General features: G+C 39.3%; 2 protein-coding genes across 24 annotated transcripts in view; one reads left to right on the forward strand and one right to left on the reverse strand.

Annotated features, from left to right (window-relative positions):
- The window catches only part of LNX1 (ligand of numb-protein X 1), a 150120-nt gene extending 140342 nt beyond the window's left edge, over nt 1-9778 (forward strand). For all 16 annotated transcript variants that reach the window (XM_080589284.1, XM_080589281.1, XM_080589282.1 and 13 more), the window contains 2 exons: nt 6250-6408; nt 7165-9778. In XM_080589284.1, the coding sequence (XP_080445410.1) occupies nt 6250-6408; nt 7165-7300 (295 nt within the window). In that variant the 3' untranslated portion in view covers nt 7301-9778. The remainder of the gene's footprint in view (nt 1-6249; nt 6409-7164) is intronic.
- The window catches only part of FIP1L1 (factor interacting with PAPOLA and CPSF1), a 45223-nt gene continuing 29352 nt past the window's right edge, over nt 8738-24608 (reverse strand). For 6 of the 8 annotated variants that reach the window (XM_080589295.1, XM_080589296.1, XM_080589294.1 and 3 more), the window contains 6 exons: nt 23621-23647; nt 23027-23081; nt 21219-21274; nt 13868-14093; nt 9777-9914; nt 8738-9063 (listed from right to left, as the gene is read on the reverse strand). In XM_080589295.1, the coding sequence (XP_080445421.1) occupies nt 8916-9063; nt 9777-9914; nt 13868-14093; nt 21219-21274; nt 23027-23081; nt 23621-23647 (650 nt within the window). In that variant the 3' untranslated portion in view covers nt 8738-8915. The remainder of the gene's footprint in view (nt 9064-9776; nt 9915-13867; nt 14094-21218; nt 21275-23026; nt 23082-23620; nt 23648-24608) is intronic. The other 2 variants (XM_080589292.1, XM_080589291.1) reach the window with 1 other exon arrangement.

Consider the following 24608-nt stretch of genomic DNA (forward strand, 5'->3'; position numbering starts at 1 on the left):
TCACATGTGGTGAACTTCTCTCCCGCTTGGTGCACGCAGCAGATACCTGCAGCTTCAGCGACATTTTGTGAGGTGTTAACTGAGGATGTGCTCTGAGTCTGGATACACAAAGCTAGCATCACTCCGGTGGGGAACTGCATTCCCCAACCTCAAGGAAAGAAGAATTCAGCCTGCTAGCTATTTTCACCCATATTCCTAAAGCCAGTATTGTCTCAGAAAATCTCTTTTTCTTCCATGAAGAAAACAGTCTGAAAATAGGTGGGCTTTTGCTTACAGGCACAGATTCAGGACATGTCCTCGTTCCCTGCACAAGCAGAGCAGGTTAGATGCTCTTCCTCCTTCCGGCCTGAGCCATTTTGAGCTTCTTCACCTTGCAGCAAGGTCTGCTGTGATGGACAAACGTGCCTCACACAAACGTGTTTTGGGGCCTGGTCTGGAGCTAACAACTGTAACACGTGCTCAAGTGCTGCAAGAGCAGGATGACTGTGTGTCTGACCACCACGAATGAGAGGTTCTTCCTCCAACGGAGAGGCCTAGGTTTTGATTTCTGTGAAAAAGCAGTGAACTGATGGCCCATAGCTTGCAACCCCAGGCAATGGTGAACTCTCTCCTAGCGTCCCTTCAGAAAGGCAGGCCTAGTGAGGTCCCCATTCCTGCTTGCTGCTTTTGCGCTCCTGGGTGTGACAACACGAAGGCAGGGGTAACGTTCCCAGCAGAGAGGAAGCAAGCAGACTAGGCCTCGTGGATGCTGAATTCTGCAGTGCTGAGTCTTGCCTTCAGTCACCACCCATTGCTAGATGGGCATAAGCAATTGCACCCTGCCTATGCCTCGTGTAACCACAACTTTGCTCTGCTGTACAGACAACCTGAGCTGCCTGATCTTCATCTCCTACCCAGAGCCACCCAAAGGACGTATTTCCTCAGTGAGGTGACTGAGATGTATGACACAACTCCACAATGCTGCAGACTTGCACCCAGTTTTCTCATCCCTCAGTACAGCTTTGAAGTGTGACAGCAGAAGGGTGGCATTTTTTTTCCCCATTTAAAAGCAGTATCTAAGCTCGCCATATCCGCCTCTTCCACGCCTGCATGTGTGAAGCCATTCCCACCCACTCAGTCTGAAGGAAAATTAGCCCCAATGTCAGCAAGTCTGAGAACAGGAAGCTGATTGTAATCGTATCCCCAGCTGCGACGCCAGGCACAGTGCGGCCCTTCTCTGCCAGGCCCAAGCAGGGGATTAATATGCCAGGCCAACACGCGGGTCCGACCGCCAGACTGAGACAGGGACCAAAACTGATCAGATGTGACAGTGACAAAGGTGTGCTTCATCCTTGGTAGTAGCTAGTTGGTTGACACAGGGCACGAGGATCAGATCTGGATTTGCTCATTGCGTACAATCAGAGCCTTCATTCTTCCCCCAACGTGAATGCTCTTACCCTCGTACTCTTATACTGGTCCTCCAGGGCCCACACCAGACATCTGGAAGTCCTTCAGCAAGTTCCCTCACTAGAACGTGTGTCATATTAACTCATTTCCCCCCCAGTCTGAGCATTTAACCTTTTCCTATCAGTCCTTGAGTTTGCTTTTGGCAAGGATCACAGCCCAATAGATCTCAAGGTATTTCCAGAAGTCTCACAGTTTTTTTTCCAGGCTGCTACAGAAAGTGATTCTCTGTCCACATACACTTCAGACAGGTCTGTCTTGGTAAAGGTTAAGGTGCTTCAGTTAAGGTTGCCTTGTGTGCAACTGTGGGGCAGGAAGGCTGATGATTCACCTATCTTAATTAAAACCACGATGATGACAGTAAAACCATCCCAACTTCCAGAGGGACTGCTCCAAGGTGCCTGAGTCTAAGAACAATCAATACAGCTAGGCTGTAGGAAAGGCTGTCACTACATAGGGTCACGTAAGGTACTTGTGAAGATGGATGGGGCACACCTACATAAGAAAAACTGAACAAGTAGCAAAGGCAAGATTTCTTCCGTGTTCAAAAAACAGAGTTTTGATGAAAATCTCGTAAAGCACAGTCCTATAAGATGTGTTGTCTGAGATAAGCTAAACACTAGAGGATACCTACAGACCTCCTTCCACAGCTGATGAAGTGGCTGCTATTGATTGATTAAAGAAAGGTAGCTTCCTTACTTTGGAGGCTGGCATACTGTGAATGCCTAGCTCTGTACTAGTAGCCTGTTTCCCAGGGGTTGAACACATATTACAGCGATGGACATAGACAAGAGGCACACAGTTTTAGGGAATTATATTTCTGAATCAAGTCAGTAGCAGCAGAATCATCTAGGCAGGTTATGGGACTCCTCGTACCAAAGCTCAAAGCCTTAGAAATGCTGTCTTGCACAATTTCACGTTTGTGGAACTCACTTGAATTTCAGTGCTCTTACACTTGGCCCTGGTTAGTTTTCTATGGTTTGATAGTACATAAACAACTCTTCTGTTCTTTCTGTAGTACAATCCAGTGCAGGGTGGTTATAAAATAGACGCACATGTGCATCTGACATCTGTCAAAACTTGGACTGCCCAGGCGCAGGGGGGCTGCGGGCTGAGAGGCGGTAGGAAACAGTGATGCAGAAACTTAAGCATTCCAGCCTGGAGCCTTATTTCAGGGTAGCTAATTTAATTGTTTGTTGTTGAGGAAGACAGGTCTCGTTTATTGTTGGAGGGAAATGTTGTTAAGCATGCACAAAGAAAATAATGCGTAGCAGCTGGTGAAAAGCATTTCCCCAGCCCTGTGATGTTTCTTCTACTCTAGCTTGTTTTCCCGCTCTCCTTTCTCTCTCCTCATGTTTCCTTCCCCCAGCTAGCACTTAAAAATACTTTATAGATCATCCTGTCATAACATTTACAAACATTAGTACTTCACATGAGTGCTTTTGTTCATCTGCAAAGTGAGATGAGAAAGACAGGGGTAGGCCGGAGTCGTTCTGCAGACCAGGGGTAGAAGTGGATCTAAAACGTGGACTGGGAGGGAAACTCCCCCAAATTTACTCCGTCCCAGCTCTGATGGGACTAATTCTCACACATCTCTCCAGTCCTCTGCCAGATACTGTATCAGGGCAGGAGGGGAAGTGTCACGGGTTTGAAGCCCGTTATTGCTGAAGTCACGTTGGCTTTGACTCCCAGAGCGTGAGGCTACTTACCCTTCATGAAGGGAAGGAAGGAACTGTGCATTTAACTACTTGTAAATAGGCAATTTCAAACTTCTTGTGCAACAGTAATTGCTGCTCGGCTGTAGTATTCCTTCAGATAGGACCCTGTGTCTAGACACTGCTTATCCTCAAGGCTTGAATCTGTGACAAGTTCACACATAAATTACTCCTCGTCCTCGGCTTTCTGACTGCTGGAATACTTACAGATAGTGGCAGAAGGCCGCAAGCTGCTTTGTTCCAAGACAGAAGATGGTTTGCTTTGGACCACTCCCAGTGTAGTGGGTTATGGCAGTTATCTGGGTCAAAACACACAGACTGGGGAGGTTCATTACCACAGAAAAATAATCTACTCAAGCACACTAAGCATCTTTGGATGACGCAAGTACTGTTTCATTTTCTCTCTGTGGCACTTTTGAGCTTGTCTTGATTACTACACAGCTGTAAAGAGCCAAATGAAATACCTCTCTTCTGGTTGCTCTTTGCTCGGGCAGACCAGGCATCCCTGCTTGCATACAAACTACTGGAGCAAGCAGGAACAGCCTGATACGTAGCCTGGCATTGCACATGCCTGGCTCCCAGCATCCCTTCCACATTTCCAGCAGCATTAATGCGTAGCTCATGTATGAGCTCATGTCAATCTCCAGCTATGCCCAAGGTGATGGGTTGGTCCTGACACACTGCCCAACACCCCTGGCTGACTGGGGAGAAAATAGGAAGAACGAGAGGAAGAACTTGTGGGTCAAAATAAAGCCAGGGAAATCACTCACCAATTACTGACGTGGGCAAAACAGACTTGGGGAGTTAAATTTAAAATCTGTAATTACCGATTTAGGTATTAGGATCCAAAGACGACAAAGTTGTAAACCCTTAGGGAAAGCACCTTTCCTCCTGCTTCCTGGTCTCTGCTGTCCTTGCTGTCAATGCAGCCTACAGCCAGCCCCTTCGGTCAGGCAATGGGTGGCACAGGGGGTCGGGGTCAGGACATGGGGGTCCATCCCCAGAACAAAACAGCTGTGCTGATGACAGCTATGCTGATAAGGTGGTTTCAGGTCTCTTTTCAGGTGAGTGGGAGTAATTTCCTGGTCTGGCTTCGGCAGGTCCCCGCGGAGCTGCAAAGTAGGAACATCACCAGATGATCAGAGGAACACTCAGTGTTGTACTGGCAATTAATTCCAAGGTTAATCAAGATACTGGAGCTAGATGTACCCCATTCATCCTAAAAGAAATTAAAGTTTTATGTTCTGTAACATCAGAACATCACTTTCTGATTCAGTTTACAGTGCAAGGGCAATGGGCAACTGAAACACAACCATCATATTAAGAGAAAAGTATTTTGGGGCTTGGTAATTAGGTACACCACAGAACAATGATAATGCTAGTAAGCCATGTCTATTTTAGTTAAATCTAGCATGCTCTTTGAAAAAAAAGCACGCATTTATGCCTTCCAGACTGATGGAGACCATGTAGCTAATGAAGTTACAGAAGGTTGCACAGGATGCATGTAAGCCTCCTCTTCACTGTGTTTTCTTCTCATGTCTTCACCTGCTTGACTATTTGCTTCCTACGGCATCAGAATTTAGTTTATCACCTTTCAATTTTGGTCATGTCCTCTTATAATGCGGGGCAGCAGAGCCCCCTGCCCTGCAAAACCAACACTAGGTAATAGCACTACCGGCTGAATCCTGGCATTGCTTGGTCATGACCTTGGTAAGTACCATCAAACACAGAGGTCTTAAGTGATTTTGCACATTTTAAAAGTCCACAGATGGTAAAGTAATAATGCCTGGCTGCTGAGGAAAGAAACAAACGTCACCTGTTTCTTACATTAGCAGCCAGTGAGTGCTTGTTCAAGTATTATATACCTACCATCCTGGCAGCAGGTGAATATTAGTAGGTCCCGAGGGACTAATCGAGTATTACTATAAAATTCTGCTCTGAAACAGAGCAAAAGTATTATTTGACAAAATGTAAAAATGTTAGACACATTGGTCTTTAAGATAAGGTTATTAATCCTTCTCCAGAAGGGTCAGCTGTTTCTCAGAAACCTGAGGAGTTCCTGAACAGAGCTCAGAGCAGTTGCTTGCTGAAGGCCAGCCCGACACTTCAGATTTGGAACAGTGAAAGGGTTTTCAGGCTTTTCAGTCATTCCTGGGCAAACAGATAACAATGAGTGGGTTAAGTATTAAGGACCGAAAATACTGTTGCTCTGTAACTAATGAAATTATATATTTTTTTTCTGGTTGGTTAGGGAAAAAAAATAAACAGATGTTCAAAGTACTCAGAGCCATATGCGAACTGTAGGAGTCTAATTACAATACTACTCTCATTTTCTCATATTTGTTGTTTCAGATAAGCTTTGAATTAACATAACTTACAATATCCTAAATGTAAAAGACAAAAGGCAGGAGAGGCAGATTTCACCTTACTTACCATAAAATACCACCAATTGTTAGAGTGAGGACAAGCTATCCTCTCAACAGCAGACTCACTCCAAAGCACAGACTGAAGCGCACAGGCTTCTCTCATCTTCCATGCTGCAACTTACCATGCTACTTGGCAAGAACAGCTCAGGATTCCTACTTCCAGGGGTATTCTTGCTTGAGTGACCGCTGAGATTTCTGTAATTCTGGTGCAATGCATTGGCCTTGAAATTTTTGTTTTAGATTTGACATGCACCACAGTCCTAGATGCCTGGCTACTTTTGACACGATTAAACACAACACATACAAGGCTCTTATCCAGAAGATAAAACAAGTCACTGGATTGTCTGAGGCAAATGAAATATAGTTTCTGGAACTACAGCTTACAAATACTAAATGCAGTCTCAGTTAAAGTGTTTTTCTTTGTCACTTTCATGTAAATATTTTAAAACCAAGATTAGCTAGTAATTCTACTTCTAGCGTAACTGGCTGTAGAAAGCAGCATTACAAAAAAAAAAAAAGGAAACTGTAGGTGTTTACTACTGTGGGGCTTTGGTGTTATATCTCTGAAACACTCTACGAGCATATTAAGAAGCAGATGCATCATTAATGATTCATCCAAATTCAAAGTTAACCAAAAGACATTTAATTAGAATGGTTTCTTTCAGGTATTTGTACAGCTGCAAAGAAATCATATTACGAAGAAACACATCCGGAAGTCTTGGCTTCAGCATCGTAGGAGGCTATGAAGAACACACTGGGAACAAACCATTCTTTATCAAATCCATTGTTGGGGGAACACCAGCATATAATGATGGAAGAATTAGGTAATGATAACTGTTTAATAAGTAGCAGCAATCAAGTAAGGCTTTCATCTAGATATATTTTTAAACAAAAAATAAAGCTTACTTGAACACATTGTAAGTGGGGAAAAAAGGAATCACAGATAATTAGGAAGACAAGCATGCTTCATATTAGTGCATTCAAAATTTATAGCGAGCTCAATGCAGTACAGAATTAAGCTCTGTAAATAGGACACAAGTGCCCTGAACTTCAACAGATTTACTTTCATTGTAGAATATTTTTAGATGTCTAACAGTCACTAGTGTAAGTAAAAAGATACGTCAGTTTGAACTATTTCTGGGGTAGTGAAAAGAAATCTTCCGTATGTCCCCAGCTCAAAAGAAACAAAACAAACAAACAAAAAACAACCCAAACCCAACTTCCCTGCAAACACCAATGTAATTTAAGAGAGTAAAATGCAGGATGGAGGAAATGTATCAAGTCTTAAAAATATTTTGTTTAGAATACAGCTCATTCACATCTGAAAGAACTATATCCTATTTTCCTTCAAATATGTCTAATTAATTATAGTTACAAAGAAAAGGAGGGAAAACACAGGGAAAAGCGTGAACGCCAAACTATTTTCACCTGTTCTATTCCCTCATTTATGAACTGTGGTGAGCCGAGAAGGAATAGCAATGCTCACTTATACCCCTTCCCCACAACTTAAGGGCACGCTTTGTCATTTGCCAATAAGTCACCTTGTTGAATTTTCTCCTATTTACCTTTGTTTTTTTCAGATGCGGTGATATCCTCCTTGCTGTCAATGGCAGGAACACATCAGGAATGATGCACGCCTGCTTGGCGAGGATGCTCAAAGAACTGAAAGGAAAAATTACTCTCACAATTGTTTCCTGGCCTGGCACTTTTTTATAAAATGAGTCTTCACAGAGAATACAAGAAATTTAACAAAGAAAGAAAAAAAAAACCAGATGTCGGCCATGTTTGCTTTTTGGGGGGTCAAATGCGCGTTTATAACGAAAAGGTTTGGGAAATTTCAACCTGCATGTCAAGAAAAGTCGAGTTAAGGCAAAGCAAGGAGACATCAGAGAATCACTTCAGAGTGATTTAAGCTACAGACTTCGTTCCTTCCCCATGTTCTCAATTTTTTTGTTTTGCTTTTTTTTATATATATATATTTAATGCATTATAATAATCATGGAATTTAGGGAGCAGCAACTCCTGCTCACTCACTTTGATTTATAAAAAATCCTCGAATAATTTATGGAAAAATTCCTTGCAGTTTTTCCAATTGCAAAAATCAGGTGAAGATTTTTATCCAACACACGAATAGCACTTTGATTATGTGTACTTTCTCATGGTCAGCATGAAGCTGGTATTTTCAAGACTTTCAAGTACTGTTTGTTAGTCTGTAAAACTGTGAACTACATTTCTAAAATTATTAAAAATAACTGTAACTGTGTATTTGTACAGACATTATTTTCATCCAAAACCAAACAAACTGGTCTCCCTGTTAGCTTCTGACTAATACTATTAAGTCAAGGATTTCTATATAGAATATAGAATGAATAAATTCATATAGAATTATCATTTTCAAATTAACTACACTGCACCCTACTAATATCATCAAGCACCCTGATAAGGCAGTGTAATTTCTGCAGGACTGCCATGCCAATCTCACAACACTGTGCTAGAAAGAGGAAATCTGAAAGTGATGACAGACTTGTTACTTTTTTCTTAAAATAGTCCTTCGCCTTTCCCTGCAAATTACCCTTGTTTCAGTCTTATTTTTTCTCAAAAGCTAGCAATGTGAGGAGGCTATGTTCGTTCACCTTTATCGTGTTAGTAACAGCTGTCCCCCAGAACAAAGACTAAAATGAACTTTCTCTTAAGCCCCTGAAAAGCAGCAGGGATGATTATCCAGCTTAAGTCTTCCTTATGCACCCACACAAACCAGACATAATTACCAAGTGTGTGATCACCACACTCAGTGTTCCATTGGACTAAGAACAGTCAGCACCTTTCCCCCCTCCCCTAATTTTTTCATTACACTTTAGTATGAAGTTCTTGAGGAGTCTGCAATTTCTGCCTGTCCCTGCAGTAAAGGATGACCTTTTCAAATATGACCTCCAAAAGCTATGTTAAACTCACACTGTTCCAGATGTTGGTGTATAATAAAGTGAATGCACACTGCTTCTAAAGCCAGCAAAAGAATGACCTTCCCACTGGCTTATGGAAAAAGGAGACAATTTAATACTAAGAGTTTAATCCCTACATACGTTGAAAGAGCATAAGCCTCTAGATGCAAGATATTTTCTCGACGTTTCTTATAAGACAAAGTCAGTCCAGGAATCTTAACATGAAAAATTTATTCTTTTATTTTCAAAAAAACCAACCAAGTAACCTTCGATTTCATACTAACAGAACAAGACTAAGAGCAAATTATTTTAATACCCAGAAAAATAATAAGATTTATAGTAATCTATTTCCGGCACTAATATATATGCAAATAGGCAAAAACCACACAAGCCTATTCGACAGCGGCAGCTTCAGTGTTTTCCTGTTCAGGAGCAGGTTCACTGCTGGCTTCTTTTCCTTCTTTGCTTCTTTTAGATTTTTTGTGTTTGTGCCTTCTGTGGCTGTCCCCTTCTTCACTGTCATGGCGACGTCTGCTGTTACTAAATAAAAAGAGGGAAAATATACCTCAAGCAATTGCATGAAACTTCAGGCCCCGTATAATTACACGGTACAGAAAACCTGCCTTTGCATTCGTATTTGAAAACAGGCACCTGCTTCTGTTCTGTCCCATATAGTAGCTGGATCAAACTGAATTTTTCATGTGATGGTACGTACCTCTACACATCCCCCATTTTTTACTGAGATTTTTGAGTAACTTTCCACATTTGTAACCCGTATTCTAACAGCAGTATTATTAGCAATGTCACATCACTACTAGCATCCTTAGGATTTAACATTCTTACTGATCCCCTTCCCCTGAATTAACCTTTATTTCTAATTGAAAAAGTTGAACCATTTCTGCAGAGTGAACATAAGGGTTATTTTACTTACTTTGTAAGAATCATTAAATTCTTGTGTTAATGCTGCTGAACATCAGCTTCCCTCTGCCTCTTTCTGACCCACCACTTTACCCTTCTTTCCCCAAATTCACTTCTGCTCACTCGCTAAGACTGTCACATACATCAATCAATATGCAGTTACCCAAGGCCAACACTGCTTTTTGTCTGTCCACATTTGATATGGCAGACTTGTTCCAAGTAGTACATCTAAGTGTTTACAGCCTTTCCACGAAACTCCAGTTTGTTTGGGGTTCTTCTAAAAATTTATTTTTTTAAGCTGGTAAAAGTCTTTCGTATCCTATTAAAAATCAAACCTTCGAGATGACTTGTGTCTAGTCTCTTCTTTCTCTCTGTGTCTTCTCTCTCTATGTCGGTCATCTTTCTCTCTGCTTGTTCTATGGCGGTCATAGCCTCTTTCTGCGTAGTCTCTATATCTGTATCGTTCTTCATCGCTGATTAAAAGAAGATGGTCTTTTCAGGACAGTAACACTAAACAGTATATATATGTATATATTTAAAAATAAATTCTCACACGCTCTTGAAATAAATGACATACATCTTAAAGTTGCTTCTGGGTTTCTACACAAAACCCACAACGTATGTTAAAGGTATACTAAAGCTCTTTACCTTAACCATAGAAGTCTAGTATACGATATCATTTGGAAAAGGGATTGTTTGATAAAAACGGAAGGCAAGAAGAATGCAACAGTGTCCCACTAAATTTATACTGGAGTTATCAAGAAGTTAGCTTAAACCCATATCTGAATAAAGTACAATCCTATGTAAACTTCAGTAATGTCTTCAGGTTAGTGTGTGTAATGCTGAACACTTACCAGCCTACCTTTTGACTACTACAAGCCAATTCAGTAAATTAAATTCTATTTTTGGTACCACTGATCTATTTCCTTATATCTGCTTCAAGAAAGGAAACACTAGGTGCAAAGAAATGGACAGTAAAATATGCTGTGCTTTGGGTGGCTTTTTACATTAACTTCTCTACAATGCCAATGATGTCCTCCACTCCCCTCTGGGATTACTGCCCTGTGCTGCCCTGCCACAACGCTAGTAAGAAAATTAGATACTACAGGCTATACAAGAATTTCAAGTCTTTATTTCAGAATCTATTTTCATATTTTGTCTTGTTAAAAAGGACAGTTCTAAGAGTTTAGTGAAATTTAAAAAATAAAAAAAGAGCAGTAACGGTTGTTAGCTAACACCACTCACGCTCTGCATTAGCACAGCATGTAAAGGCACGCTTGATCTTTTCTCTACCAAGAAAATGCTACCCAGATATAGTACCCAAATGGAATTTAGCAACCAAACTTCAATAAAAATTAACTAAGACTTCATGTAATATTTAAATAGTTGCAGTAACAGTGGTTTGGAAGACCCTTACCAAGTCCTAAAGAAAGGTAGAACATAACCAGGCTGAGGTAGCAATTAGAGCAACAATCTAGATACTATTAAGCTGACAAAAGCCAAGTGTTTCATGCTTTTCTTCATGTTTCTTTGCCAACATTTACCATAAAATGAAGTCTCTTCATGAGTCCTTGTGAGCAGCAGAACCTTTAAAGTTCTGCAGAACAAGTCAGACAGATCCTGCAAAGAGAACAGCTCACCTCTAGAGATTTCTCATGCCCTGCAGCAGTGAGGATTTAAACCAAAATGATTTTATCTGCCATAATTTGGACCTATTGGCCATTTCCCAGGTAAGAACATTACATCAGTGATCATTATAGCGATGCATAAAAACTCAGAGAAGGGGGGGAGATGTCTGAAGCAACAGCACCAGTCTTTCTATGAAACTTTGTATAATTGTATCTTGAAGCAAAATTCAAGAATTGAAAATCGGCAATTTAGAATAGTGTAGAGAAGCATCAAATAAAACTCAAACTCCTGATTTTCTAGGAGACATTAAAAATATTCGCATACCAAAATCAGGAAACTACAGCTATTGCTAAGGAACTCAAAGTTATGACTTAATGACTAAGTAACACGACTGCTTTGATTAATGACTACATTAGTACGAAATCCTAACTGCACTTAAAACCACACATCTGAGAGCAAGCTGATCCTCAAAAGCACACTTGTGACAGACCACAGGACGGCTGAGGCTGGCAGGGCCTCTGGAGCCCACCTGGTCCCATGCCTGCTCCAGCACGGCCACCCAGAGCTGGCTGCCCAGCACCACGTCCAGGCAGCTTCTGAAGATCTCCAAGGAGGACACTCCACAGCCTCTCTGGGCTGCCTGTGCCAGGGCTTCGTCTCCCACCCAGTTAAAAAGTTCTTCCACTTACACTTTTGTGATAGCGGCCCAGATGTCACTATCGTTTCTTAGATTTCACAGACCTCATAGCTAGTGCAGCTCACTGCATTTTGACGTTTATTGCGCACAGAGCGCTGAGTCCTGCTCAATTTGTAGTCCACCTGGACACCAAGTCCTTTCCTATAAAGCTTTTTTCTAGCCAAGCAGACCCTGGTCTGCTCTGCTGCACTGGGTTATTGGTTTTCCTGACCTCAGAAATACATTTTTAAATTACTAAAGAACCACCATAAAACAGTAAGCTATCAATCAAATGCTGAACTTTTCATTTTCAGTAGTAACCAACTGATGTGAAACTATCAAAACAGAAACAAAAACGTACTCTTTGCAGAAGGGATCACTGTCAGAAAACACAGCATTTTCTCAAGGGAACAGAGAATGAGATACACTGTGAAAATGCACAATTTCATCTGAGGACAGCAGGGCAAAGGTGGCAGAAAACACAGAAAACTGAAGGTTCATTTTTAAACCACATTTCAGTTATACTAACAGGGTAAAAATAATATCTTTTTTACAATTTTAAGAAATTCACTTTTTTTTTTAAATCTCGAAAAGAACTTCTAAAAGCATATATGGCAATAATTTCTGAGCAATAAAATGCTAAAGACGATCCTTACTCCAAGTCTCACAACAGTATTGCTTAAGTTTAAACAAAGTCAATTTAAATAAAAGCAACGCATCCGTGCTGTCTCTAGAATAGCTCACATTCTCTTCCTCCCTTGCAGCTTTTCTGAGTGCACAAAATTGAAAATAAATCTTTTTTAAAAAACAAAAAAAAAAACCACACAGTATGTCTGCATGTTCTGTCTTAAACTTCTCCCACCTTCTCTGTGATTCCCAACCCAACTTATGTGAGTTAAGGGCCTCCCATTTTCTTACACGGCCATGTGGCAACAGCTTTGCTACAGATGGTGGATAATTTAGTCACATAAAAAAGTCGAGGCCTGCTCTTCCCCCTCCTTTGCAGATAACTCTGGCAGCAGCACAGAGATTTCTCTAGGCCTGGAAGCTATTAAGGTTCATTTCAAGCACCCTTGAATGACCAGGCTCCTTTCTGGCCTTCAATCAAGCTGTCTGAGGAACAGATGTTTAGATTGGTCTTGAGTTCCCAAAAACTGACCCTGTTAACACAGCACACGCATGCAGGAGAGGACATCACTGCAGTAATCTCGGCGTGTGCCTACATGGAAAAGCAGCTTTCTTGCGCCCAGTTTGGGTCTTTAGTTAACAACCACCATGCATAAAAGTCTCATCTCTCAGCTGAAGTCATGTCGGCTCCGGGCGTTCTCATTCCCCACAGTATAAAGCCATTAGCAAAAACAATCAGCCCAACAGCTAACGTATATTCCCCACAAAACTGAAACTTAATGAAAAACACTGAGAAAAGCAGTCTAGATGTTCACCCCCAAATACTGAGCAAAGTAAATATAGATAAGTCTATATCCAACACGGCAACGTGAACCTGTGGAGTCAATAGCAAGCTCAACATTAAACGCTTTGTACATGTGCACATGAGCCACAGAACAGTTGCAGATTTTTTCTTTTTTAAGCAATTAGGATTGAAAGCCTGAAAAACAATAATTATCTGCCTGAAAGCGAACAAAAAAAGGTTCCTAACCTTAAAGTAAATTTTTAAAACGGCAGGAGCGATTATAATCCAGCTAACGCTAATGACTAAACTACCCATCTTAACAGCTAAACCCATGAATTAAGGTACAATGCTGTACCACACTGCTCTTGGCACTTAAATGGCAACTAAGGTTCATTTAACACTTCCATGGATTTTTGTAGAACTGAGGTCAAAGAGAGCTGACTATGTCACCCATACACAGTATTTAAATCCCACCTTTAATCCATAAAACACTATAACCAGCTTGGACGTACACCGTAGTTCTGGCGCTTGTGTTTTATGTTTAGAAAATCAATTATGGTTTCCAACTGAAAAGTGGGGAGGGAAGGGGGCCACACCCTCTATTTCTTTGGAGTATACAGCTGGACACTAACATTTAAGGCTGAAATATACCACATAACATGGACACAGTTAGGAGCAGAGTTACAGCATGCTTAAGGTGTTGCACCAACCTGTTGAACACGCTTGGAGTCGGACTGTGATCTCGGTCCCGTTCTCTGTCTCTGGTCCGTTCTCGGTCTCTGTCTCGGTCCCGGTCTCGGTCCCGATCCCGATCTCGAGATCGCTCCCTCTCCCGTTCCCGATCCTTCTCTCGCCGTGCATAGTAATCCCACTGTTTGCTGCTATCCATAAGACTAGACCATGAAGGAGCAGAACCTGCAAGGTGCGGAAAGGTGACTAAAGAAAAAGATGCTGGTATTAGAAAGAACAAAATCAGATACCGTAAGAAAATTGCAATACTACTTCATGCGTGAACACAGACGTTTGCTAGCCTCCTTCAATGACATTTTCCAAGCTTCCTCTTTCACATGGAATTTAATTTTGCACAAACCCTGCATTTTTTCCATGATGCTAATAAAGGCCTCTGGCACTCATTTAAATACTCATTATGAAGATGCAAAGAACTGGGTTACACATCACAACACACGTCTAAATCCCTCTGCACTACATATACACATACATATATATTTTTCCTAAGGTTTGCTGATAGAATCTGATTTTATGTCATCAAATGGCTTTGTTTTGGGGGAACGATTAAAACAAACAAAAAAAATGCTTTTTGAAACTTAGTGGCTCTGAAAGCCTAGTCCAGAAAAACTGGGAAAAGGATACTTCCAACTTTCTCTTTAGATGTTATTATGTTTGTATGTTTTGTCCTTTAAGATCACTGTATTTTAAATATAACATTTTTGTTGCTCATAATGTTCTCGTTCACTAATTCATATTGCACAGTGCGCTTTGCCACACTTTTCTGATTACAAAACATAACCGTAACTTTAGAGGTCTCGTCCATAAATTCATTCTGGGAAGAAGAAGTAACACTCCTACTTATGCTTCGTAAGATACCATTTCCAAGGAATACTCAGCACAACCACTATTACTACTAAAACATAACAGTTTCAGAAAGTGACGTATATTGTTAAAAGATGATACACTGAAGAAGTGAAGAAGGAAGTCACAACACAACGCTGTCCCACAACCCTTCTTGTAACCAGGGCTGGGAGAAGGGACATGCTTCTCCACTGCTTCCTGCCAACTCAGCTGTACTAAACAGCTCCTCATCTTAATGCCCCAATTGTTCTGTCTTGCTCTTCCCCTCCAGAAGCCCCAAGGATACATCCTATTACTGAAAAATAAGGGCTGTAGTATTTAACTGGAAACAGCACTCTCTAGTGGGCTTAGAGTACAGAGGTCACAGATTCCCACTTTCTGCTTATCTGCTTTCCTGCCGAATGCTAATGCAGCCTTCCACAAACAGCCTGAGTTCCACTTCATTATCTATAACATCAGAACAATATTCGCTTGGCTCCACAGCGTTATAGAGACCTTAATAATACAATTAATGTAATGATCCGCTGAACAACGCCATCTGCATTACTGATGCTGTATTTAATCACTCCCAAGCTATAAAACCAATGGGTTCTCCGAACAGCTCTCCTCAGACTGCCTTGCCTACCACGGCTGGGGTATGCCTACCCAGCTAGCTTTGGCAGAAGCTTACAGCAGCGGTTTGCCAAGTGTCCAGAGGAGGAATACAAAAGACCTTTTGAGCAGGCAGCAGAGCAGGAAAAAAAACACTTCATTGTTAAAATACATTTGCAAAGAAAAGCATTATAATTCCTTTAAAAAAGCATTTTTATGAGGTTTTGCTTCTAACAAAATGCTTGACACTGTTTCACTTCAGGGCTACAGAGAACATGAGGAGTTAACAGAAAAAAAAAATACCCTAACACAACAGTTATGTTGTTCATTATATTGCCAAAACTGAAATTCTTCTAAGGAAAGCAGCCAGAAATAGCAAAAAAACAGCTGGACTTTAAAGACTGCTAATTTCCTTGACTTGCCACTATGTCAACAACATACGTATGCTCTACGAGGCTTGAATACACTGGTTGGCAGAATATCCTGGTCTAAAGTATGAACTTCAACTTAACTTTAAATGTACCACAAAACAACTACCTTTTTATTAAGGATAATATAAACTTCCATGATCGATTTGCGTTACTCCCTCACATCTGCAGTAGTTCTCATCAGACAGAAGTATGTCACTTCCACCCCAATAACTTGAAATTTGATACTCTGAAAATACATGTTATATCTAGAAAAATTCATTTTATATCTAGATTTCCACCAGTAATTATTCGCAACACACAAGGATTTCAGGGAAGTATATTTTCTAACATAAATTGGTGTTCTGGGTTTACTACTTAGAATGAGGTAATTTGTCACTTTTAATATCTCTGGATTCTTCTAACCATTTCCACAAAAAGAAATACAATTTTTTTCAATGCTCTGTTCAACATTCAAAATTCAACATTTTTATCAATGATGTGGATGCAGGAGCGGAATGCATCCTCAGCAAGTTCACCACTGATACTAAACCGGGAGGTGCTGCTGACTCTCTGGAGGGACGAGAGGCCTTGCAGATGGAGCCGGACAGACTGGAGCACTGGGCCATCAGCGACAGCCTGAAGGAAATGTTTCTTTACCATGAGGGTGGTCAAACACCAGAACAAGCTTTTCAGCAAGGTGGTTGATGCCCCATGCCGGTCAGCGTTCAAGAGACGCCCACATACTGCCCTCAGTGATACGCTTTAACTTTTGGTTAGCCCTGACGTTGGTCAGGCAGCTGGACCAGATGGTCTTTGTAGGTCCCTTCCAACTCAACTATTCTGCTCTAATTCTGAAGTTTAATTCTGATTTTATTTTTAAACCACAAAGAGAGGGAACTTGACACAGACAGTCAATAGTTTTGCAGACGGTTTAAAAATTTAAAGCTGCATGGTGTCACGTAAGAAAGTATTAACACATCTTTGTGCCTCAAAAAATACTGTCTCTGGAGCTGTTTCTGTAATGCTAAATTTGTTGCATGTTCACAATATACAAAGAATATTTAGAGCACAAATAAAAAAAATCTTCAGGAAAAAGTAAACAACCATTACCAGTACAAGTTGCTTTACCAGCAGACCAAATGCAGTGCATCTATTGACAGATCAATGAAATTCAAAGATCTGATGGCAAAGGTAGCACTGATTCATGAAAGGATTTAAAAACAAACTGAAGAAACTGCATTTGATGCAGCAGAAGAGCACAAACACAAAAACTTGCAGCTGTAAGAATATACTTAGTATTATTATTTTACTACGCCACATTCTTACTGAGCTTACAGTCCAGGGCAAAGACATTGAAGCATGAGATTAGCAATTTTAATAGGCACAAGAAAGGCTAGAGCCTTAATCAAGACTGGTGTTTTTGCAGTGCGTTTCCTATACTCATCTTCCATCACACTTCTGAAAAAGCCATCAAGCACACTGACTGGTAAAAAAGATAACAGGTTGGAGTGGAATCAAGCAGTAGATAAGCATCCTTAGCAATTCTGACATAAAATGATCAACTGTACCCTACTGCACCACTGAGCCCTTAATTTACCTAAGTTCTGACACAGTGAGAGCACTGGTAAAGTAGGGGAAAAAAATCATATGGGCTAGGGATCACGTAGTGAGACAGGGACTGTGAGGGAAAGTCTTCACTGAGAGCACACTTGCAACAGCAGCTATCTGCCACTCAGCCTCTAAAGATCCAGAGCTCTGTATGACAGACACAGTTTGAGACAGACAAGTTGCTTTGTAGAGCAGATAGGAAAGCTTTGGCTGCAGTAGGGGTGTCAGATACATTGGGAAGATAGGAGCAGCCAATGGCAGGAGGCACTCTCGTTGTTTTCACTATGGCAAAAATATCAGCTGAAACCAAGAAGAGAAAAAAAGCCAAGGATTTAAAGCTTGTCTAAATACAGCATTTTATGAAATATTCTGAAGTAGTAACTCCAGAGTATTACAGTGGAACAACTGTTCTATATGTTCATATCCTGAATTTTTCCTCCCAACATTAATTTGGGAATTACTAAGATATTGCTACTTCACTGAATATAGGAGGTAATACATTGTTTTCCGCAAGAGCCCCTAACTTTATAATTGTACTTCAGATATTTGGTGATATCACCTGCACAGTTCTGCCTTAGAACTTAACCACTTACCCCCATCAGAAGTTTTATAGAGGTAGAGGCCTAACAAGAAACAAAGATTATTTTTAGGAAGGTGAAAACTAGATCAAGAATGTGGTAGAGAAGGCAGTTATACTCTGAATTGTGAATTAACTGTTGACTTGGGCTGGTTTTTTTCCTACCTCCTGCCAAAGGCCCATAATGATGGTAGAGGTATCTTTTAATGTGAATTATAAGTTCAGCACGAACATACTGCTTGTTATGATAAGGACCACTAGAAGCACACAACATATTGCTGTAAGAATTTATTCCTTTATTCTCAGCAATATTATCTTTTTTTCTCAATTACAATTAAACTTCTGAGTTCTACGAAACTAATTACTCAATAAAACAAGTGGCACTATAAAGCCACATTTCTCTTTGATTAACCTCTCACACCATTTGACTCCTTACACGTGTGGGGTATTTCAGGTTCTCATTTCGATTTGGAGATGTCACTGATAAGTCAGATGACTTCGGACTTTTAAAAACTTCTGTTTCTTTTCTCAACTTTTATAACCTTATGAGAAGGGATATGAAGAAAGATGTGAGAAGGAATGAAACTCATCTGCTAAGCAAAGTAAGTAAAAGCTCATGACCAGAATATCCAGATGTTTTATCACGTATTATTTAGATTTGCTGTTTTGTAGTTGGAAGTTAATTCAAGTACACCAAGATCCCTTGTTTACTCAGACGTGTTCCAGAAGCTGACAGCGCTACAAGTGCTGTGCAGATAGGAACTGTAAGACCAAATGACTGTAGTAAATCGGGAAACACAAAGGAAAGTAAGTTCAGACTAGATCAGTGTTAACTATCCTGTGGGAAACTGTGGTTTCGAATAACACCAGAATTTGTAACGTCAGCGGGAACATTCTCATCTTTGCAAACAAGACTGAATGAGTTAAAACCTATTGTATCTATTTCTCTCTATTTTTCTGCAACAACTGAGATCAGCTGAGGAGCTCATTAACGGCCACTATGTATGAGCGTTAAGAAACCAGGGATGGCATGCTTTTATAACCAACTAATCACACAGCACAGTGATAAGGATCGTGTATATGGGTCTTAAAAAATGGAAATCAAACTCAGCACTAAGATTTGTGCATGGGTATAAATAAAAAAAAAATACAGCAAGGCAAATGTTTTTTTTTTTTTTTTTTACTAGGTAGAGAAACCAAATACCTTCCACGTCATCACGCCTTTTTTTTTTTCCTATAGAAAATGCTTTAATGCTACATGATGAGGGGGAAGGGAGGAAAAGGAACTGACAGAAACCCTGACTTAAAGGTTTTTAAGAAATAGATTTAATCTCTGCGGAAAAATTCTTAAGTTAATTGCAATAATTTGAGAAAAAACTTGAACAAGAAAGACCGCATTGCATGCTACTCCTTAATTACCTTTTCTGCCTAATTTTACAATCAATATTCACATCTCTCATTCAGGAAACATGTCTAACTTGTCTCACTGGAAGAGCCAACAATACATCATACTTCAGATGAAAAAGAAGGAGAAAATATCAAAAAAAATTCTTAACACTGAAAAGAAAGCGAGGCATGTATGCCAATATTTTGATTAGATCACATCTGACTTCTATTATGGACCTTTGACTAATACCTCTTATCAGCTATGTTAAGGAAACAACAAAAAATACATTGGTTGCCCTCTCAGACCCACAAGTCCCTCTAACTCTCAGCCTTTTTCTCTTGTGCTGCTTGATCTCCATTAAGCATACAAAAGCAAACATCAGTTTTTAACCCTGCCAAAGAAACTTCACATTCTATGTCAGCATGATCATGATGACATTCATCTTTTGTATATAGATACTGAAACAATATAACCATGCCAACACCCTGAAGGCCAGCAAAGAAGTTAGAAATATTCTTGTGGCCCTGGCAGTAATTGACAGAATTACAAATTCTAACAAAAGAGATTCCAAAGTGAAAAACACAGCATATTAGATGAATATTAGATGCAATGTACATACTAATGACCGACCGTAAGACTCCTTTCCTGATGATACTCTGCATGACATTACTTGTTAAAACTTCAGCAAATTAGTCAACCAGGCTATGTTAGTTGTCTGCCTCAGCTTTACTTTTTGCTACGACTTCAGCAAAACACAGTTCAGTTATTGCTAAAAAAAAAATAGTTAGCATAAAGCAGCTGTTTGCTCACATCAGGAATTCTTGAAAAACATAACAAACTTCCATGCATGAATTTAAACACTTGGAAACTGATGAGGAACCCCTCGATGTCAACAAAGTATCATTTGTTACTCCAAAATCTGCTCCAGCTCCAAGAAATGACCAGCCATTCACAAAAAGTCATTTATATCCACGTATATCCTCTAAAGACTTCTCAGTATTTGGGAGCTACACTATCTGAACATTTGATCTGTGTTGAACGTTCTGCATCCTAGAACTGGACAGAACTTTCCCTACAAATTCTCCTTCCAGCAGCCAGAGTCTATAGGAACAAAGAGCAAGGAGGCAGAAAAATCATCAGGGAGAAAAGGCACCAGGCATGGGGCTGGATAGCAGATGCTCTGAAGGCAGAAGTAGCAACTGGCAACACGCTCACTTCACCTTTCGATTTAGGCTAGATGAGGAAGATTGTATTTTAGTATTTCAATCACTCTTTTGGCTCAAGAAGCAGAGCCATGTGCTGCATAACAGTATCTATAGCATAACAGTGCTACAGAACAGGAATTTCTATTTCAGTTCACTCTTACTATAAAACCAGAAGATGATGTTTTTCAACTTCATTTTTTTTCCTGTAACATTAAACAAAAAAGAAAAATTCACTTCTTCAAGAGGCTAGCTAAAGATTATAGTATCTTAGACAATTTTTCGAAGGAGAAGTATGTCACTCAGATTTTTCAGTTACTGGTGCTGCTGGTTAAAATTCTGACAATATCTCAAGATAGTACTTGCTCTCCTTCTTCTAAATCCTACCAGCTCTTGGGAAATTCTCCCTGACTTGTGGTCCATAGTAAGATGCATTATTTTTTAAATCTCAATTCTGCAAAATAAAAAAGCAGCATGTAAAGATATCCAGCATACAAGTAAGGAAAACGACAGTGTTAACAAGCAGCTGGTAAATTCACAACAGTTATCTATCAGGTAAAAATGGTGGGCAATGAGCTTTCAGAAGGAATTACTGAAAAGGACCTGTTTAGACTCTCAGCTGAAATCCTGGTAAGTATTTCAAACAATCTGATAGAGTGCTAATCAAAAATTTTCAAAGCCAGCAAATGTACTCACCACTGCCATATGAAAACGCACGAACAGAACGACTGTCATAGCCAGAGGAATGTCCACTGTAGAGAAGAAAATACATGTAAAATCCAGTTTTATTATTAAAGCTAATTCCATTGATAGATATATACTGTTATTATTATTTCACTGAATTCTTACCACCATACAGACTAAAACAAAGTATCTTTTATAAGTTGATTTAAGTCTTCCATTTTGAGCATTAAAGCAAGAAAGCAGTCTGCCAACAAACGTTACTTCGCTTTTTAATACCGGTGACAACAGCATTCTCTCACCTCTTCTTAAAATTAAAAAAAAAATCAGTATCTTCAAAACAAGTATTAAACATGAACCGTTCTTCATATTTTCCATTATATTTTCTTTTTCACATATCGTTCTGTATCTGTGCAGAGATAAGCGATCTCCAATTGTCTGAAAGTGCTCATTTGTGAATGAAGCCATTCTCACTCTTTCTTAAAAAAGTAGGTATGGAGCATATCTATGAACAGGTGGACTTCAAATGTGTAGTTCTATAAATAAAGTATTAAATTGACTACATATTTTCTACGCTGACTTCTCTCAGAGGTAGCCAACTCAAGTAGGTAAAAAACAGGAACGTTAAAATGGATGATATGTACACAGGACATAATTCAAACATACAATTCTTTGATGACTTTTAGCACTTCCTACATAGCTTGAATGAATTATCTTTGCTGTATTTAAATTGAACGTTATTTCTGTTCTTCAAGGCAGCGCAACATAAAGAAAGTCCGGGGTTAGTTTAGTTTAAAAGCAAAACAAATACAGTAATAATGAAAGGCCACTGCAACAGTGCAACACTTAAAGGTGTAAGATCTAGTTCCCATGTACTAAAATCAAGTGGATAAAAAAATCCACACAGTTTCAGAAACTATATAAATATTTACTTAAGTAAATACAATGACTACTGCTTAACTGTCAGAAGCAGCAGTCACTCACAACAACTGTCACTAGGAAATAATAAATTTACTTTCATGCACGTCAAATGCATTGTTAGTTTTTTTCTAAATTAAATCAGATGAGGATTTTCTCTGAGATTTACCATCATCATCCTGTAGAGTATATGTTAACAGAATTTTCAATTTCAAAGGAACAGATGTGTGCACCTTCTTCCAGTGAAATCCAAAGGACTGGCAAGAGGCTTGCACCATCTTCTTAAGTGAGCTTTGTATATGACCTGGTTTTGGCCTACAGCAAAATATAAATATTTTGAGGGCTGTGCTGACCACTTTTTTGCTGTTGTTTTGGTTTGGATTTGTTTTAAGATACATATATATATAACAGGTATTGAAAAAACACTATTAAGCCTATTAAATCTGAACATTTACAAGTAAAGCAGAAATAGAAATTTGGATTCTGTAGAACTCTGACATTCCCAGTAGCTTATGAGGGTGTGAATGTGTGGCCAAATTGTTTATTTACATTTATATAAAAGGATATGGTAGCTGTAAGATGAATTATGAGGTTCACCTAAATAACTCTTCAGACTACTAAGGACTACAATTGTTACCTTAACTTTGTTCTTAAGTCTTGGCACTGATACAGTATCATAACTCAATAAAGCTAGTAAGTGGTCAAGGAACCTACTTAAAACAACATTAAATGTCAAAGATGTGAGACTAGTAACACTTCTGGAAAAATACTGTAAAAATCGGAAACTGTCTCCCCACAGATAGACAGAACCCACCGGACAGTGTAAGAGTCCTTCCTGATATCTAATTTACTGCAGCTACAGAATACCAATATATTGCTTTGTAAGATTTCAAACAGATAATCACCTTTCTATCGTGGGTATGAGGGAAGGTGGAGGACCGCCAGGTGGTGGTGGGAAGCCTGTAGTAATTAATCGGGAAGAATGGGGGTGGTAGGAAAACATAAAAGAACTGGGTTAGGCATGCAATGGCCAACACATTTCAGAGAGCATAATGCAAATCATTATCACTTAATGTCTAAATTGGTTTATTTGGTAAAACAGGTATTTCCAGCTTAACGAAGGCAGAGTTCTAAGTATCAGCAGTTTAAATTAAATATGTCATTCTTAAAAAATACAAGAACTGAGAAGCATAGGAAAATTCCTAAGTAGCTACCAATACCTTATAAACAAAATCACAACTGTCTTATGCGTAACAGCAATAACAAATGGAAAGAGAAGAAAGAAGCAGACTTTCAAGAAACTGGCAGATAAATCCACTTGCCAAGAACATTTTCATACTTTTCTGCCTTGCATCAGAATAACTGAGCATACATCCACAAGTTTATATTTATAAACTTTTATCTACATATAACTAAAAGAAACTTGATAAATTGTACATCAAGGAAGGTGTTTTTTTTTTTTTTAACCCAAATGTGGAAAAAAATCGAAGCAAGTTTACCTGGTGGTGGTACTGTTATTGGTATACCTAAAAAGACAACAAATAATGTATCAGTTATAGTAAATGTTTATCATCTGTGGGTCTAAAATCAGACTGAGCTATCGCAGCATATATGATCAAGAGGAATAACTTATTTTCTGTGTTCTTGGATTAAGATTTCACATTAATACCTACCAATATGCTTTTATGCGAGCCTTGTGCAACTTGCCTTCTTACATTACTATTCTTAAGAATCTTATTTAATTGGTAACAAAAACAATGAAGAATGATGCTGTGTAAGAAGATCAGAAGTAAATCCATAACCCTAAAATGTTAAGTATCCAGAAAGAAAGTAATGCTCCACAGAACATATCTGCTTCATTTTATATTCCATAACTAGATGAAAGGAAATGTAATCGGCCCCTGACCTTTAATAGCTTAGTATAGGAAATACAATGTCCACATGGACAAAATATTATGGCAACAAGAAACATTACAGACTTTTCAGTCAATGCCATGCCACACCGCAATTAATCATTCAGTTGCTACTTGGAGGGAAAAAAATGTTCAGTACTCTATTTTCTTGTAAATATCTGGGAAGGGAGCATCCCTTAATACATGCACATTCAAAAACTGTTATAACTCTGTTGGTTTTCTGCACATTTAAAGCTTCATTTCTAAAGCAGCAGTAGTTTGAATTTAATTTCACATGACTCCAGACCATCTTTTAGAACACTGCATTTTTTAAATGTAAATTTGTAAGAGGCCAGAAGAAACTATTGGTAGTTTGAGGTAAATCCCATTTATGCATACTTCAGTAAGTGAATTAGGCAATTACTGAAACATTACTGAAACAGAAGTAATAGTTAACCTTTCACAAAGTCCCAAACAAGTTGTCTCTTCCTTCTCAACTCTATCAAAAAACTCCATTTTGCATTAATTTGGATAAAACAGAAGCAGAGGAGCACTTCAAAGTGGTAAGTTGGCAGAGCAATATTAATCAAGAAAC

Source organism: Anser brachyrhynchus (genome assembly GCF_964034855.1).
Source record: "Anser brachyrhynchus genome assembly, chromosome: 4".
NCBI classification, from domain to species: Eukaryota; Metazoa; Chordata; class Aves; order Anseriformes; family Anatidae; genus Anser; species Anser brachyrhynchus.